Source organism: Mustela putorius, unplaced genomic scaffold (assembly GCF_011764305.1).
Source record: "Mustela putorius furo isolate JIRA1106 unplaced genomic scaffold, ASM1176430v1.1 tig00003845_pilon_pilon_pilon, whole genome shotgun sequence".
Lineage (NCBI taxonomy): Eukaryota > Metazoa > Chordata > Mammalia > Carnivora > Mustelidae > Mustela > Mustela putorius.
This window is the reverse complement of record NW_025421998.1, coordinates 87241203-87257634: the sequence shown is the minus strand read 5'-3', so window position 1 is coordinate 87257634 and position 16432 is coordinate 87241203. Positions and strand designations below refer to the sequence as shown.

The following is a 16432-nucleotide window of genomic DNA, read 5'->3' as shown; positions in this document are numbered from 1 at the left end:
CCTTGTAAAAGGGAGGTTTAAACATATTACACAATTTGAGAATAAGTACAAAGTAACATGCAGTCTCAAAACTGCAAAGTAGTGTAATACAATTTAGAAACATACATATTGAAACTAACAAAATGATGACATGGGATAAACTCAGTACTCTGCTACTGACCCCCAGGGACACAGAGATGAAAGACACAGCCTGGGCCCTAAAGGTTCCTACATTAATAAATCAGCACATAATTGAAACTCAAAAACGTTATCACAATTTAAGGGGTGCCTGGCTGGCTCAGTTGGAGGAGCATGCAGTCCTTGATCTAGGGATTGTGAGTAAACTCCATGTTGGATGTAGAGATTAAATAAATAATACTTTAAAAAAGTGTTATTGCAGTTTGTGAATGCCTGTGTATTAAGAGGATGCCATGCTGTGTTGTGGCTGGTTGCTTTTAATGTTGAAAGGGATTCAAGGAGAGTATTATCATTAGCCTAACTTCCAAATCGGCCTCTGTAAGACTAAAGTTACATGTCACAGATATATATATATATATATATATATATATCCCTATATTATATAATATATAAAAATATAAATAAGTATATATAAATATGTATTATATATTTTTATATATAATTTTTATTTTTAATTAATTATTTATTTTAAAAAAGATTTTATTTATTTATTTGACAGAGAGAGATCACAAGTAGGCAGAAAGAGAGAGGAGGAGGCGGGCTCCATGCCAAGCAGAGAGCCGGATGTGGGACTTGATCCCAGGACCCTGAGATCATGACCTGAGTTGAAGGCAGAGGCTTAACCCACTGAGCCACCCAGGTGCCCCATAAAATATAATTTTTTTAAAAAAGTGGGCTCCACACTGGGTGTAGAGCCCAAGGCCAGGCTCAAACTCAGGACCCTGAGATCAAGCCCTGAGCTGAGATCAAGAATCAGATGCGTAGCTAAGGTACTAGGTACCCCAGTAACAATTTTAAATGTGTGTGTAGATTACTTAAAAATTACTGGTCTTGTAGAGGTCAAATTCTAAACTAGAAACTTTCTAAAATAGATTATCTCAATTTTGGTAGAATTTTAATTCCTCCATTAATTTATTCCATTTCTATCAATCACTTAACTTTTCTTTGCCTCATTGTGTTATGGCTTAACTAGCTTGTGTAACTTAAGTGGAAGGAGATACAAGAAAATGAATGATTTGCATGCTTGGTGCAAATAACTTATCGTCTGTGTTTTCATGAATGCAGATTTGAGAAACACAGTATTTAAACTTTCACTGTACAAAGTAGAATCAGTAAAACTAAAAACACTGTAAAAGTAAAAACAAAACTACATAGTACGTAGTCCTCATGAGATAAGGCCATAAGTCAACTCTTTTGTTTTTATTTTTTTAAGGCTAAGACTTAAAAAATTGTTAAATTTTGTCTCCGCTTTTTATTGTCAGAAATCTAGGTATGGCTTCATTAAGAGAGTGCACCTCCCTCATTAAACAAGGAGTTGCTTTAGAAGAGACCCTGTATATTTTAAATCACCAACCTAAGTTTCTACAACAATATTTTCAGAGTATGTTTTGTGAGAGAAACGAACTTCTCTGAAAGTCGCTGGGTTAGAAACCTTCGGGATAGGAAAGACCACATCTCCCAGAATGCCATGCTCCCCTTGCCCTCTGGATCGGAGGCGAGAACGTCCCAGCCACCACCGCTTGAAGAAGACTACAATTCCCAATACTTCCAGCGGCTGCGGAAGCCCTGTCAAACAGCACCTGTTGCCATAGCATCCGGGTCCAGGCCAACCAATCCGAGAGCCCCTACCGAGTAGGGGCGGGTCGTTCGTATCTCCGACCAACCGGAGGCATTTTTGTTGTGGAGCGTGACCGGAGGAGGCGGGAGCGGAGGACCGGCGCCTTCTCCTTGCTTCTTGGGGTCGTGGCCTTGCTCCCGCCGTGCGGGGAAAAGGTTCGGGCGTGTCCACGCGCGTGTGTGCGCGCGGGGCCTGAAGTGCTCGTGCGTCCGGGCTAGGTCTCTGCGGGCGGCAGAAGCAGGAGCCATGGGCGGGACCTCCAGCACCCGCCGGGTCACCTTCGAGGCAGACGAGAATGAGAACATCACGGTGGTGAAGGGCATCCGGGTGAGTGACAGTGGGCGGGCAGAGGGCCAGCACCCGGACTCGGACCCCAAACCTCCGACCTTCCCCGGACCCGCTCAGCCTGGTTCCCCCCGTCCCGGCCCCCAGGGTTGTCCGGCCCGAAGCCGAGTTCTCTGCAAAGAAGCTTGGAGTTTCAAGACTTGGGACATTCATTCAGAGAGATTTCCTAGTCGTGTGCCCAGTGCTGAGCGCTGTGCTGGGGGGGGGGGCGGGTGCATTCCACGTCGAATTAGGCTCTCCAGGGGCTCGCAGTCCGGGTGGGACTGCATTGCTCCCTCCTTGTGGGACCTTACGGGAAGCCCCAGCCTTACCTTCTGTGAAATGGGGCTTGCCTTACTCCGCCTGGTTTCAGGAGCCCCAGCCCTCATTTTGCACTGGCCTCGCTACCTCTCGGAGGTGAATGGGCGTTCTGAGAAAACCTGCATCTGCGCTCGTCCGTTTCGTGCTTTCGCTCTGATACCACCCATGGCCACACGCTCACACGCCCCATCGACTTCTGCTTAGGGTGACTTCTGGCTTCTTTGCTTTCTTTCACTTGATACCTCCACTTTCCCTTGTCTGTGGCCTGCCGCCTGAGTTTTGGACGAGGCCCAGTGGCTGGGTGACAAGTGTCTGCCAGCCCCGAGAGGGCCCGAGACAGGCTTGCATATTTCAGACCGCTGGCGAGTTGTACAGTCAGTTCTCAGCTAGACCTTGCGGAGAAAGTTCTAACGTCCCCCGCATGTGCTTGACACATAAACTGAAAACTTGATTTTTCCCTAGGGTTTTTAGTCCACCAGCGCTAACTGCATTAAGGCATTCTTCGCTGCACCTGAATTTGGAGCCGCTCATTTTTGAAAGTATGCTTGAACCTAGGAAGTAAAGCAGTTTCACTTCTGAATGTTTTAGAACCTTTTGAAAATTTTTCCTCCTCTGTTATTAGACAACCACCATAAGTAAATGAAATGTGTAAATAATTTTTAGTGTCTGTTATCAGGAAATAAAACTTCTTCAATACTTAAAATGTTTAAAAACTTTTACTCTGAACCTGTTACCTTGAGAAGAATTTATTAAAGTTTCCTTAATAGAAACTCAGACTGTGGAACTCAATTTTTGGTGTGTGACCACCATTTCTTTATATCATATTAATTAATGATAGCACCACATTTTGTAATAGAGTGAGGCTGCATTACATTGTCGTGGTTTAGTTTGTACTCTCTGGAGTAAAATAAAAACTACTATAAACTCTGAGTTGCATGCAGAAATTTGTTTAACCTTGCCTTAGGTTTTGACTGTTCCGTACCTGAAGGTGAAAGACAAAAGTAAGGGAGACCAAAAGGAATTTTGGATGAGAAGACACTGGCCAGAACAGCGTATAAATCCACGTTGTTTGCCCTAAAACAGACACAGTGATGAACGCAAACAAAATTAAAATTTGGTCACAGCACGGACATTCATATCAAGTATTAGGTAATAAATAGGATAAATGACGATTGGGTAGCTCTTAGACCAAAATGGAGACACTGTTTAAAAAACTTTTTCTTAAACCTTTTGGGTAAAAGAAGCTGTGTCTTTTGGCCACTCAGCTTGACAGAAGTATTCTTTATTTTTGTCTTTTCTCTCAGAGTACCTTTTATTTTTATTATTATAATTCAGGCACACACCATGCTTCTTTTGACCTCTGCGCTTTACTTTTCTTCAGGATACACCCTTCACCTGGAATGCCCTTGCAGGGTTCTCCCACTTGCTTCAAGTCCTTCTTTTTCAAGGTTGATTTGCATCACTGTGGTTCAGTTTTCTCATCTGCAAAATGATGGGGCTTGAGCGTTCAGGATCGCTAAGATCCCTGATCTTTCCCAGGTCTGCAGTTCTGTGAGTCTGGCAGCACTCTACATTTCTCGTAGCCATACTCAGCCAATTGCAGTTTCCTCTAAAGATGACACACTCTTGAATTATTGAGTACTGAGTGGGTCATCCTGGACCCAGCAAGTTCTTCGAGGTCCTGGACAAAAGAGCATTAGCTTGGAGTTAAACAGACCTCCGTTTAAGTCACAGATTAAACGTTTACTGTCTGCAGCTTTGGACAAATCGCTTCTTTATATTTGGTAAGAAGATGAGGTAAGGTAGCTAAAGCATGTAATATGTTGTAGATTTTTTTTTTTTTCAAGATTTTAAAAAATTTATTTGACACAGAGAGAGAGATCACAAGCAGGCAGAGAGGCGGGTGGCGGGGGCGGCGGGAAACAGGCTCCCTCTTGAGCAGAGAGCCTGATGGCGGGGCTCCATCCCAGGACCCTGGGATCATGACCTGAGCGAAAGGCAGATTCTTTAACCCACTGAGCCACTCAGGCGCTCCTCGTTGTAGATTTTTAATAAAAAGCTGCTGTTGCGATAAGGTTCCTTCACATCCAATATTTGAAGATTCTCTGGAGATGCTATATAGTTAGTCTAGTGGCCAGAGCACTTGCTTTGGAACCTGGCCACCTGGTTTAGTCCTAGCTCTGGCTTCCACCAGGCTCTGTGGCCCAAGTCACTCTTCATTGTGTTTCTTTGTTCAGTAAGTCTAGATACTGTAGCCTGCTTGTGTTACATACGTATCAAGCACTACTTTTGAGAAATTTGACATAATGTGTGCAAGCATTTAGTGTTCTGACAGGGTTTAGTACTTATATGAGTAGTAGCTATTATTAGAGTTGTTCAGAGGAATGGATTTATAAACTTACATTGAACTTAAAATAATTAAATAAAAATAAGAGCATAATGTGCTCCCATGGGCATATCTAAAGATGTGGGCTGTGAAATAGGAGTCCTGTGTTCTGCAGCTGATCACCTGTGTGATTTTTCTTCAGGCATTTTGTGTATTTTTTCAGCTGATCTTTGAATTTTTCTTAGCTCTAACCAGTCCTCTTGTTTCCCTCTGAGGCATGGGGAAGGATAAGCAACAATCTTGGTATCACAAGTGAGCCACTGTTTCTGGCCTAGGTGATTAAGACATGGTGCTGATGAGGTCCAAACTTCGGTGTTGAACTGCAGATAGGTTCGTTCAACTTAGCTGAAGAAAACATTCCAGATTTCCCCAATTGTCTGATATTGATGCCATCACTCATAAGAGAGTGTGGAGCAGCGATTCACGGACTCAGTCACCACTGGAAAACCAGTTCTGCATTTCACTGATAAGAATAGTAATTTCATCTTCATTTATATTAATATAGGAAGAGTAACATTTAGTAAGCAACATAAGGCTTTCAGTAACTAGGCTGTGTTTATTAATAGATAATGTTTTCCCAGATTTTTCTTGCTGAAAATGTCCTCAAGGGCTAGCAATTAAAGGACCTACTTACAATTTTAAGTTTAGAGTTTATTCTTACCCACCAGGTGTTATTTTCATGGTATTTATAGCGTTTTGTTTATTTCCTTTTTCCTTAGCAATTGATAGCAATTGATAGCTTTATCCACTTGCATAAAATCACCCATATTCTTACACCTGGTTCCAACTTCAAATCTGAAATGACTCATGGTTTGGATGAAAGGCCACCCTCTTGTCTTGCCTTCCTCTCCAAGTCTAAAATAATTTCTAGGGATAGAAAGACCAGGCATTTTCATTACTCACATTACATGTGCTTAATAGGATTTTTCTGAGCACCTGCTGTGCCTGTTTGGAAGGTATACTTACCACTCAGTTTTTCGCTGGTTTATCTGAAACATCAAAGCTGTGAGTGAACTCTTCCAGAGCAAATGTCAACTTCAATGACTTATCATTTTCAAAGTAATATTTATCGTGCTTTCCAGGCATAAATGAATCTCTGCAACTGGCCTTGAAGTTGCAAGCACAAATTCATAGGTACCATACATGTGGTAGTGCGGATACTCAAATGGAACACACCTAAGGCTTTGGGAAAGTATTGGCAGTTGAGAGACCCTAAATGAAAAGATTATTTAATGTGAGATGTTGTCGAGGATTCTGGAGAGTGTATATTAACAGAAGCAACAAATCCAGTCAGTCATTGGGAATGTTGAGGGATGTTGTTGAGGTAATTAAGCCAGCTGGTAGATGATTGGTCCCTTTCCAGTTTAGATTCTGTGACTTTCTCGGAGATAGTATCATGTTAAGCTTTCTAGGACTTTTCTTTTTAAAGCATCCTAAGATTTTAGACAGACAGTAGAAGTTCATTTCTAGTAAGTTCATTTGCAAAGTGGCAAATTACATACATAAGCTAGAAGTTAATTATAGAACTCCATCTGTCCTTTCCCCTGCCATGCCCTTAAGTAAGTATTTAGGAGTAATATCTTCCTAATAATAATGGCAGTTTTTGGAGCCTATGTCTTAAAATGGTCGTTAAAGCAAACCAGTACTCTCACAGAAGATGACCTATGCTACATGGAAGGAAGACCAAGTGAGAAAATGAGTCTGAGTCCTTTAGTCAGTTTGATTAAGGCATATCTGGAAGAGAAAAATATTATGAAGATGGGTATGTGATTTGTTTCTGTCTCATACGGTTCCAGAATTTACCTCTTAGAAGGGCAGCTTGGAAGGAGTTCTCTTCTTTTTCTCTGTTCCTTGGAAGTGGAAATACTTTTACCTCTTTGTCCCTCTTACGCAGCCTCCTGTTTCTGAGAATACTGGATTCTAGAGTGGTGGGTGATATGTTTGTGCTTATTTTAGGTAAGACCAGCCAAGGGGAGTGGGAAGATTTGAGTGGGAAGACCACAGCACATGTTGGTATGGTGAGTGGTACAGCCTAGAACTTAATAATAAGCCCCATTTCCTTAAGTTTTCCTTTAGCAGCAGTAGAGAATAGGGCAGATAATCAAAGTCAGTGGACTGAAGTCTGTGATGTTAGCAGGCCCTGGCCATCTTCTCTTAGTTATCTGTTAGAGTAGAACAGTGTTTCTTTTAGTTTGCAGATGATTGTAAATCTCTAAACTGTGGACTCTGCCCAGAACAATGTAATAAGCAGACTATTTTGCATTCAGCTGAAGAACCAATCTATATATCCCCGAGTCCATGGACCTTAGGGCATAATTCCAGAGTGTTTTGTGTGTGTGTGTGTGTGAGAGAGAGAGATAGAGATAGAGAGAGAGAGAGAGAGATTTTACCATTCTTTGCTGCAAATACTTTTTACACATGGTATTTGCCTTGATGGGGAGTGCAGAGAGGTCTAGAAACCAGGTATAGTTGCTACAGATCTTTAAATAGGACAAAAGCTTTTCTAACAGAAGTACCCTGTTTAAGGAAAGATGTTTCCTGAAGAAGCTGCTTCTGTGGAGGGCTGCTTATCCAGTCCTTGCAGAAGCTTATGTTCTACCCCTGACCCTTCTTTGGGTCAGTTCACATCACAAAGAAGAGTTGTTCTGAAGCTACAGATTGTGTATGTAACCCCGACCAGCATGTCTAAATCTTGTCAGCTGCTTCATGAGTACCCCAGTTCACAGAGGAAGGAGATCAGGTGAGTGTGCCGGTCTGAACTCATTTCTGCAGCCAGAAGGTCAGCTCATCTGGTATTAACTGGAGATACAGAGGGTAACACAGCATGGCCCTTGCCTTGTAGCACCTTGGCTGGGAATGTACTGGGGATGGGGTGAATCATACTTGAAGTAAGCAGAGTTACTACTGTCGGCTGCCATAGATGGGCCTTTGCAAGGGCCTGCGGATCCACTTAGGAAGATTGTAAGGACAAAAGAGGGAGGTTGACTCTCCACACAGCCCTGCAGTATGTTTATCAACTCAAAAGACGAATTGTGCTCCTTCAGATGGCGTGCTGATAAATGTACCGAAATATAATCAAAGACCACGTTGGAAAATGTTTTGAATTGCTAATAGAATTTAGTATTAAGTAGCAAGTTTTGAGGCATCAGGTAAGCCACAAAAGTGAAAGGAAACAATTAGTGATTAGGCTGAAAGAGACTCTGTAGCCAAAGAGCATGCGTAGGTAAGGATAAATGCGGAGATAGGGATAAAGGAGCACTTTATATAACCCTGCTGGGACGTAGGTAGCTGTTTCTGGCAATAACTGTAGCCCAGGCCTTCATGTACTGTGTAGCGAAGGGGCTCGGCACAAACTCGACAGTTGGTGGATGGACTGAGATGAACTGATCAGTCGAGGTCCCCATGACTGGAGCTGTATTGGTAGTATCTTTACCAAATGTATGTGTGGCATGTTAGAGTTTATAATGCACCTGCAATCCTCCCTATAACTTGGGCTTAGGTGTTCTTCAGTTTCAAACAAGGAAAATGAGGCTGATGGAGATGACTTCCTTAGGACTGTGTAGCTAGGGGGTGGCCAGGGCACTTCCTCCGTTCAGGTTAGCCTTGGATTTTGCTCTTAAGAAATGATATTCGAGGCTGCTTTAGTCACCAGAAGGAGTTTTGTAGCGTTCATTTTGAAAGTAGCCATAAGTAATGGCAATATGTGAATTTTTTTTTTTTAAGATTTTTAAAAAAATTTATTTGACAGAGATCACAAGTAGGCAGAGAAGCAGGCAGAGAGAGGAGGAAGCAGGCTCCCTGCCGAGCAGAGAGCCCGATGTAGGGCTGGATCCCAGGACCCTGAGATCATGACCTGAGCCAAAGGCAGAGGCTTAACCCACTGAGCCACGCAGGTGCCCTGGCAATATGTGAATTTTGATGAAAAGTAGATGAAGTGGTATTCAGAAAAAAGGGTAGCCAGTCTCCAATACAGATGAAAACTTACAGCTAACACTTGACTTTTAGCAAACACGTTCACTTTCTTATTGGGTAGAATATATATTTAGTGTAGTTGTAATTCTTTGACTTTGGCCTGAACTATAGAAATAGAAATTAAAATCAAAATTATATACATATATATGTGAAATTAACTTTGCAAACATGACAAATTATAAACATATTAACTATGTAACATACAACAATAAGCAATATTAATTATGAACAATATTAACAATATAATAAATTATATTAAGTATGTAACATATACAATATGTTGTATATAATTGTATAATCCACGGCATATATGGTAGTATATGATACACAGTATATAATATGTGTAGTGTATTATAGAGTACTGTATTTTTTTTTTTTTTAATTTCACAGTTTATTACTCCTAAGTGGCTATACCATCAGGCAAGTCACTGAACTTCTTTATTCCTTATTTTCCTCTTTAAAACAAAGAGATTAGAATAGATACTTGCTAAGATTCCTTCCAATCTTCACATGGTAGGATTCTGTGCTTCTGAAGGAATATCTTGTTGATCTATTGAATTTTCTATATATCAAGAAAACTGATATGAATTAAAATAGCACAGCTAAGCTAATCCTGCCCTATGTGAAAAAACACAAAGACCGTGTTAAATCTCAGCTTCCCTAACTTTACTAGATCCATTCTCCTTTTAGCCAGACCTATGAATAGCCCATAACATAGCACAAATATCTTAATTACATAAGTTAAATTATACTATTATTATTAAAATATATTAAGTCTATGCCACAGTTTTCCTGTATAGAGTACTATAAAATGGCCTATGAATACATATGATATGTAGTATATTATATTATATATTGAATGAGCTTTAAAATCACTTTAAGATTCTAAAACTCTATACTTGATCTTAGCCAAAAGGCCGAGAAGCTATTAAAGATTCTAAAACTTCAGTAAGCCTCATTTTATCTCCTTAAGAGGAAGTGGATTTATTTTCACATAGGATTGTAGGGGTGTATTGTTTAACAGAGAAAGCACTGGACTAGAGATTGGGGGTTGCTTCTTATCCTGATGCTACCAGTAAGTGGATGTTACTCAGGACTTTTTCCTCATCTATAAATTTGAGAGGATTGTGGTCAATCTTAAAGGGTTTTTCCCTACGATGTATCTCAGCTTTGCAGATGAGTTTAAGCAGCAGTGTCAGTGGCTGTCAGTTGTTAGGAAAGAAGCAGCTGACCCTGACATCTTCAAATAGAAAGTTCCTTGACATTGTCCTTCTAACTTCCATTTCTCTTCCTAGAGGAGTCTTGGGATTTTCCTCCAAAGACCCCAGCTTTTGAGCTGTAGTCTTTCCATTAACCGTATCCCCTGCATTCTGGTTTTGGTCCTGAGATGTTAGTAACTGCTCAGGTACAAATTGTTTTGTTCACTCTTGTTATCACAAGGGCCTTGATTAGTACTTGGCCTGGTAAACATTTAGTGAATGATTGAGTAATATTCAGGAGCTCACAGTTTTGTGGAAAGGCAAATACTTGTTCTGTTGTGGAGTGCCATGTTGGGAGATTGGTGCAAGGTGTGGGGGGGCACGAATACGGGTAGCCTTGGGTTGGCAGAGTTGGAATGGAGTGGGGAGGTGATTTGGGCAGAGAAGGCGTTAGGATGTTTGAACTGGGTTATGAAAGGTGCTTCCCTCCCACGGGGCCAAGGGAAAAGGCAGTACGGCCATGTGTAAAAGCAAAGAGACAGCATCCCAAAAGTAGCTGGTATGGGTAGAGAACAAGGTATGAAGTAGTTAGGCAAAGGGCTGTGGAAATTGAGGTTGGACCATGACCAAATGATGAGGAAGTCTTGAATGCTGTGCAGGAGAATTTGGACTTCTCTGTCAACAGAAGGTATGAAGGATTTTGAAGCAGCGAGTTACCATAATCAGATTTGCATTTTAGGAGGATTATTGAGGGTACCATGAATTAGGCCAGGGGAAGGGGGATGAGAGAAGAAATGTGTTCTTTGAATATTTAGGGGTTGAGGAATTTATAGCAAAGAGAATGAGGGAGAACAAAGAGTCGAAGCCAAGTCCTTTGTTCTGATTTGGAAAGCTGCAAGGGGGTGGCGTCATTAATGAGTGAAGGAAAGCAAGAGGAAGAAGAGATTTTGGCAAACATGAATTCAGTTTAGGACATGTTGGGCTTGAGCTGTTTGTGGTCTGTCCAAGAGGAGGTGTCCTTCAGGCAGTTCAGTGTACAGGTCTAGCTTTTGGGACACACAGGTCTTGGGCTGGAGATAAAGGATTTAGAATGCGTTAATTGATGAACTGCAGTTACAGGTCAAGGGAGTGGATAAGACGACCAACAGGAGCACTTAGAGTGAGAAGAGAATAAAGGCAAGGAAGCCGATGTGGGGCCCTCTGGCTTTGAAGGGTAGGCAGGGAAGGGGAAGCCTGCAGCAAGAGAGTAGATATGGCCAGAGTCCGAGGGCAGTCAGGGTAGTGGGAGGTCAGAAGAGCCAGTGGACGGGTTTCCACAAGAGGACAGTGAGCAAAGGTGTTAGATACTAAAGGGAAGCCATGTAACTTAGGTGTTTTAGAAGTATAAAAGTTCTTTATATAAATACAAAAGGTTATTTGGTCACTGGTGACTTTTACAAGAACACCGCTGTGTTGGGGTATAAGCTAGATAGATAGTAGTGAATCAAGGAAGTGGAAGTGGGAAGGTCTCTGTGGGTGGAGGATAAGGATCGCCCAGTTACGTGGCCCAGAAACCTAGATGTCCTGATGACTTCTGCTTCACTTCCACATCTGATCAGACCCTGAGTCTGCCTGTAAAACAGGATACCTGAATGGAACCTTGAGACTCAAACTTCCTGGGTTTGAATCCTGGCTCCATTATTGATCAAATGGAAAATCCAGAGCAGATATATAATCTAGCTGTGTTTCAGCTTCTCACCTATACAGTGGCGATGGTAAAACTATCTATTTCCTATAATTGTTAGGGATTAAATGAGGAAAGTGTTTTGTTTAGTGTAATGTCTGGCACATAATAAGGAATTGGTGAATGTTAGCTATTTTGAATCCTAAGTATCTTTTGAATGTGTTCCCTTTGGAGTACCATAATAGTTTTTATTTTTTTTTTTTAGTAACAGCTTTATTGTATAATTTACATATTATAAAATTCACCTCTTTCTGCATACAAAACTTTTTAATAAATTTACTGAATTGTACAACCATCAGCACAATCCGGTTTTAAAACATTCCCATCAAAGCAATAAGATCTCATATTATAGTTATTCCAATAAGATTATAGTTAAACCAATAAGATGCCCATTTTATAGTTAATCCCCATTCCTATTCTAGCCTTAGGCATCTACCTCTCTACTCTCTATCAATGCAGAGTTGCCTTTTCTGGGCATTTCATATAAATGGAATTATACAATATGTGGCCTTTTGTGTCTGGCTTTTTCCCCTTCACTGTTGTTTAGGTCTATCCATACTGTAGCATTTATCAGAACCTCACTTCTTTTAGCGCTGATTTTTATTCCATTGTATGGACACACGATGTTCTGTTTATCTCTTCACCAGTAGACGGACATTTGCTTGGTTTCACTCCTGCTGTCTTACGAATAATGCTGCTCTGAACACTCCTGCACGAATCTTTGTGTGGCCATATGTCTAATAGCTTCTTAATTGGTCCTTTAGCTTCCTTCAGGGGTCCTCCTGCTTCTGTTCTTGTCCCCCTCCGATCTGCTCTCTACACTGTAGCTAGAGTGATCTTTCTAAAAAGTAAGTCCGATCTTGTCACCGCCCTGCTTAAAATCCTCCAGAAGTGCCCAGTTGCCCTCAGAATCCGTTTAGACGGTTTCACTTAAGGGGTTTACTAGGTGTCTTCGGAATCTAAAACCGTATTTCCCTTTGCGCCCTCTCTCACGACTTCCGTCTCCCCCTCCTCAGCTTCCTGCTTCAGCTGTTCTCCCCGTTCATTCGTCGATGTTTCAGTCCTTTTCTTAGCCCCTCCTCCAGGTAACCAGCTTATTGAGGCTCCAGGGACATAATAGGACAGCCAAATGCTAGCTTGCACGGAGCTTCCTTTTGAGTGTTAAAAGGCAGACACACAAGACTGCCTCACACAGTGGCAAGTGCCATAAAGGAAGTAAAAAGAATGGTATGATAGTAACTTGGGGGCTGAGGACTCTCAGAGCCTCTGCCTTATTGCAAACTGCCTACTTGTTATCTGTGCTTGGTGTCTGGTGGTGGCAAGCCCGGTTTCTCATCTATACGGCCGTGTGTTTCCCTCTTCCTGGAGTACTGTTATGCTACGGCTTCTCTTCCTAACACCTGTTTATCTTTCCCAGCGCCACACCCAAAGCCTGGCTAGATGTCCTGTCCCTTCTGCTTTCTGTATACTTCCGTTCCAGGCCCTATGACTTAGGTGGTGCCCTTCCCATTACGTTCCACTGCCTGACGATTGTTTCTTCTACTCTACTTGAAGCAACTTGATGACTATGAAATACCCCAAGTCTAGCCTAGTTCCTGGCACAGATGTGGTGCATAATAAAATCTGTTGAAAGAGCAATTGTTTGTGATTAGCTTGAACAGGAGCGAGGGAAGGATACCATTTCCTCTGGGACTGGAGGGAAGGAAGAAGCTAAGACCTGTTGCTTGCAAAATTAATTTGTAGGATTAGGGGAGGAAAGTCGAAGGAGTTTTCTTGGCTTATGTTTTCTCAAAGATTATAGTTTAATGCACTGTACAAAATGAGGAGGGGAGTTATTTATAATGAGCAATTAACAGCATTAGAAGAAATAAAGGAATAGTGCTGTGGGGTGCATCTTGAAATCTTCAAACTGCTCTTCCTTGCTTCCAGTTTCATAGCTATTAGATTTCTTTAGGCCTTTTGTTATACATATTGATGTGGATGACTGCATTACTTGGATGCTGTGGTACCATTTTCTTTCTTGTTTTTTTGTAATTGATTTTGTTTTGATGTTGCCTTTTCAGCTTTCGGAAAATGTGATTGATCGCATGAAGGAAACCTCCCCATCTGGTTCGAAGTCTCAGCGGCATTCTGGTGCGTATGGTGCCTCTGGTATTTCAAAATTTTAATTTTAGAATTTTTAGTAGGAAAATTGAGAGATAAAAGTTTACTTGATAGTCAATTCTTTCATACTTCTTTCTCTCTTGTTATCTGGATGTTTGGCTTTTTATACGGAATTATTAGAAATCAGTACTAAGGTTTCTTTGAAAACATTTTGTAAGAAAAGGAGAATGAATTTACTGTTAAGCAGTCTTGGGAGGATTTTTTTCCTCATCCAGCTTCTGAACCCTCTATTAAGCTTTGGCAGGTTATGTCATATCTTTTGTGAAATGGATTACTTGTGGGAATATTAGAGACTTAGGAGCAAATATTTATACTAAAATGAACTCAGAAACAATTGATTTACTATTTGCAAATTGCAAACTATCTCCAGTGCTTTAATTTTCTAATAGAGTTCTTCTAAGTTTATAAACAGTTTATTTCTCCTCCATCTTAATTATTGATGAAAATAAGATGTTAAATGACATTTATAGAGAATTATTAAGCCTCATTTTATCTGTGGATCCTGTGGGATAAGAAACGATCTCCCTATCCTTTGCTCTCCTCTACCCCATCCATTTATTTGTCCAACAAATATTTATTGAGCATCTGCTATGTGTCTGGTCCTGTTCTTGTTGCTGCCCAGTTTGATGGATGGACATGCTGTTTATTGGAGAAATGGTAATGAGAAAATAATCGAGATGATTAATCTTGGTCTAAGTAGTTTCTGTGTTTATTAGGAAGGGTGTTGTGTGGCAGATCTGCCTCCAGACTGAAATGCATTGAGAAAGATGGGATGCTGCCCAAATGCCATTCACTTGGGGACAGTTGTGACCTTACTAATCATGACTTGTAACCATGAATTGAGCTTCTGATATGTTTAAAGCAGAGGCTAAGAGATGAATAAGAAATAGTCGAGTAATAAGTCATGAATAAGAAGTAGTTCTTGCGCTTACGAAACTCCTTTTTCAGTGGGAGCTTTAAGAGGGGTTCACTGTTTATAACGTTAGAAAGTGACCACTCCCTCCTTGCTGGAAATCCTTTCTTTGGCTTCTGGACCACACTGTTGGTTTTCCTCCCACCTTACTGGCATCTTCAGCCCAGTTGTCTCTGCTGAATGCCACTAAGGAATCCCATCCACTTGTGTGGCTTTTGAATGGTGGTGCAGCTGTGTGGGACTCCCACAGTTGTATCGCTGGCCCTGACCTCTCCCTGAAACAAAACGTAGACAACTGCCTACTTGAAATCTCCGCTTTCAGATCCTCAACGTAACATCTCCAAAACAAGCCTTTCTGTTAAAGACTTGCTTTTCCGTGTCTTTCTCAGTAAATGGCACAGGTGGTCAAGCGCCAAATCTGGGCCCTGTCCTTTCCTTCCTCCTTACCTTAGGCCATAAGCAAGGTCTGTCCGTCTGTCTGCAGCACACATCTGAGTATGACCCTTTCACATCTGTCTTTGTGGCTGCAGTCCTGACACAGACAAGCAGCGGCTTGCACCTTGCCTTCTTAGGAGCCTCGTAACTGGCTCCCTTTTCCTCTCTCATCCCCTTACACTTTGCCATGTGATCTTGGAAATTGGGCCTTAGCAATCTTGGAGAAAAAAAATAATTAATCAGTCCGTGTCACATCCCAGTGGTGGCTCTCCATGGTACATGGACTATAATTTGAACAGCTTTCCCTCGCTTCCATGGAGGCACACCATGACTGGACTCTGGTTTTCATCTCATCATTTATCATCTCCTACCACCCTTCTTTTACTTGTGCACAGTGGCTGCCATCTCCACCAGAAGATAAGCTCCAGGGACCTTGTCCCTTGTCTGTTTGTTCACAGCAGAATTCCCAGCTCCTAGGATAGTTCCTAGTGCTTAGTGTTGAGTTACTTTAGGGCAGATGCCATATATATATATATATATATATATATATATATATATATATAATTTTTTTTTTTTAGAGAGAGAGAGCAGGTGCACATGTGAGTGGGGCAATGGAGGCACAGAGGGAGAGAATCTCAACCAGGCTCCACGCCCAGCATGGAACCTGACATGGGGCTTGATCTCACAACCTTGAGATCGTGACCTGAGCCGAAGTTGAGAGTCGGATGCTTAACCAACTAAGCCATCCAGGCACTCCCATTCTACATTTTAAAAATAGCTACTCCTGATCATTCTGGAATATAATTCTATAAATTTAATTCAGGTGATATTTATTGAATATCCACTATTGTGCAAATAATCAGGGTCTGTGTTTTGAGAGGACACAGAAACAGAAAAAAAAAATCTTTCCTTTCAAAAAGTTTAGGGTTTTTGGGCAGAAACAACTAAATATATAAGAAAGACAGAAGCATAGGGTTGCCTAGGTGGCTCAGTGGGTTAAGCCTCTGCCTTCGGCTCAGGTCATGATCCCAGGGTCCTGGGATCAAGCCCTGCATTGGGCTCTCTGCTCAGCAGGGAGCCTGCTTCCTCCTCTCTCTCTGCCTGTCTCTCTGCTACTTGTTATCTGTCTGTCAAATAAATAAATAAAATCTTAAAAAAAAAAAAGGCAAGAAGCATAAGAGAGACCTAGACAGAATAACTT

General features: G+C 41.5%; 1 protein-coding gene across 3 annotated transcripts in view; it reads left to right on the top strand.

Moving 5' to 3' along the window:
* The first annotated feature begins 1852 nt into the window (after window positions 1–1852).
* Window positions 1853–16432, top strand: part of CHCHD3 (coiled-coil-helix-coiled-coil-helix domain containing 3) — a 277804-nt gene continuing 263224 nt past the window's right edge. Inside the window, exons 1-2 of one of the 3 annotated variants that reach the window (XM_013050368.2) lie at window positions 1853–2122; window positions 13784–13853. In XM_013050368.2, coding sequence (XP_012905822.1) covers window positions 2042–2122; window positions 13784–13853 — 151 coding nt within the window. In that variant the 5' untranslated portion in view covers window positions 1853–2041. The remainder of the gene's footprint in view (window positions 2123–13783; window positions 13854–16432) is intronic. The other 2 variants (XM_004741737.3, XM_013050374.2) reach the window with 2 other exon arrangements.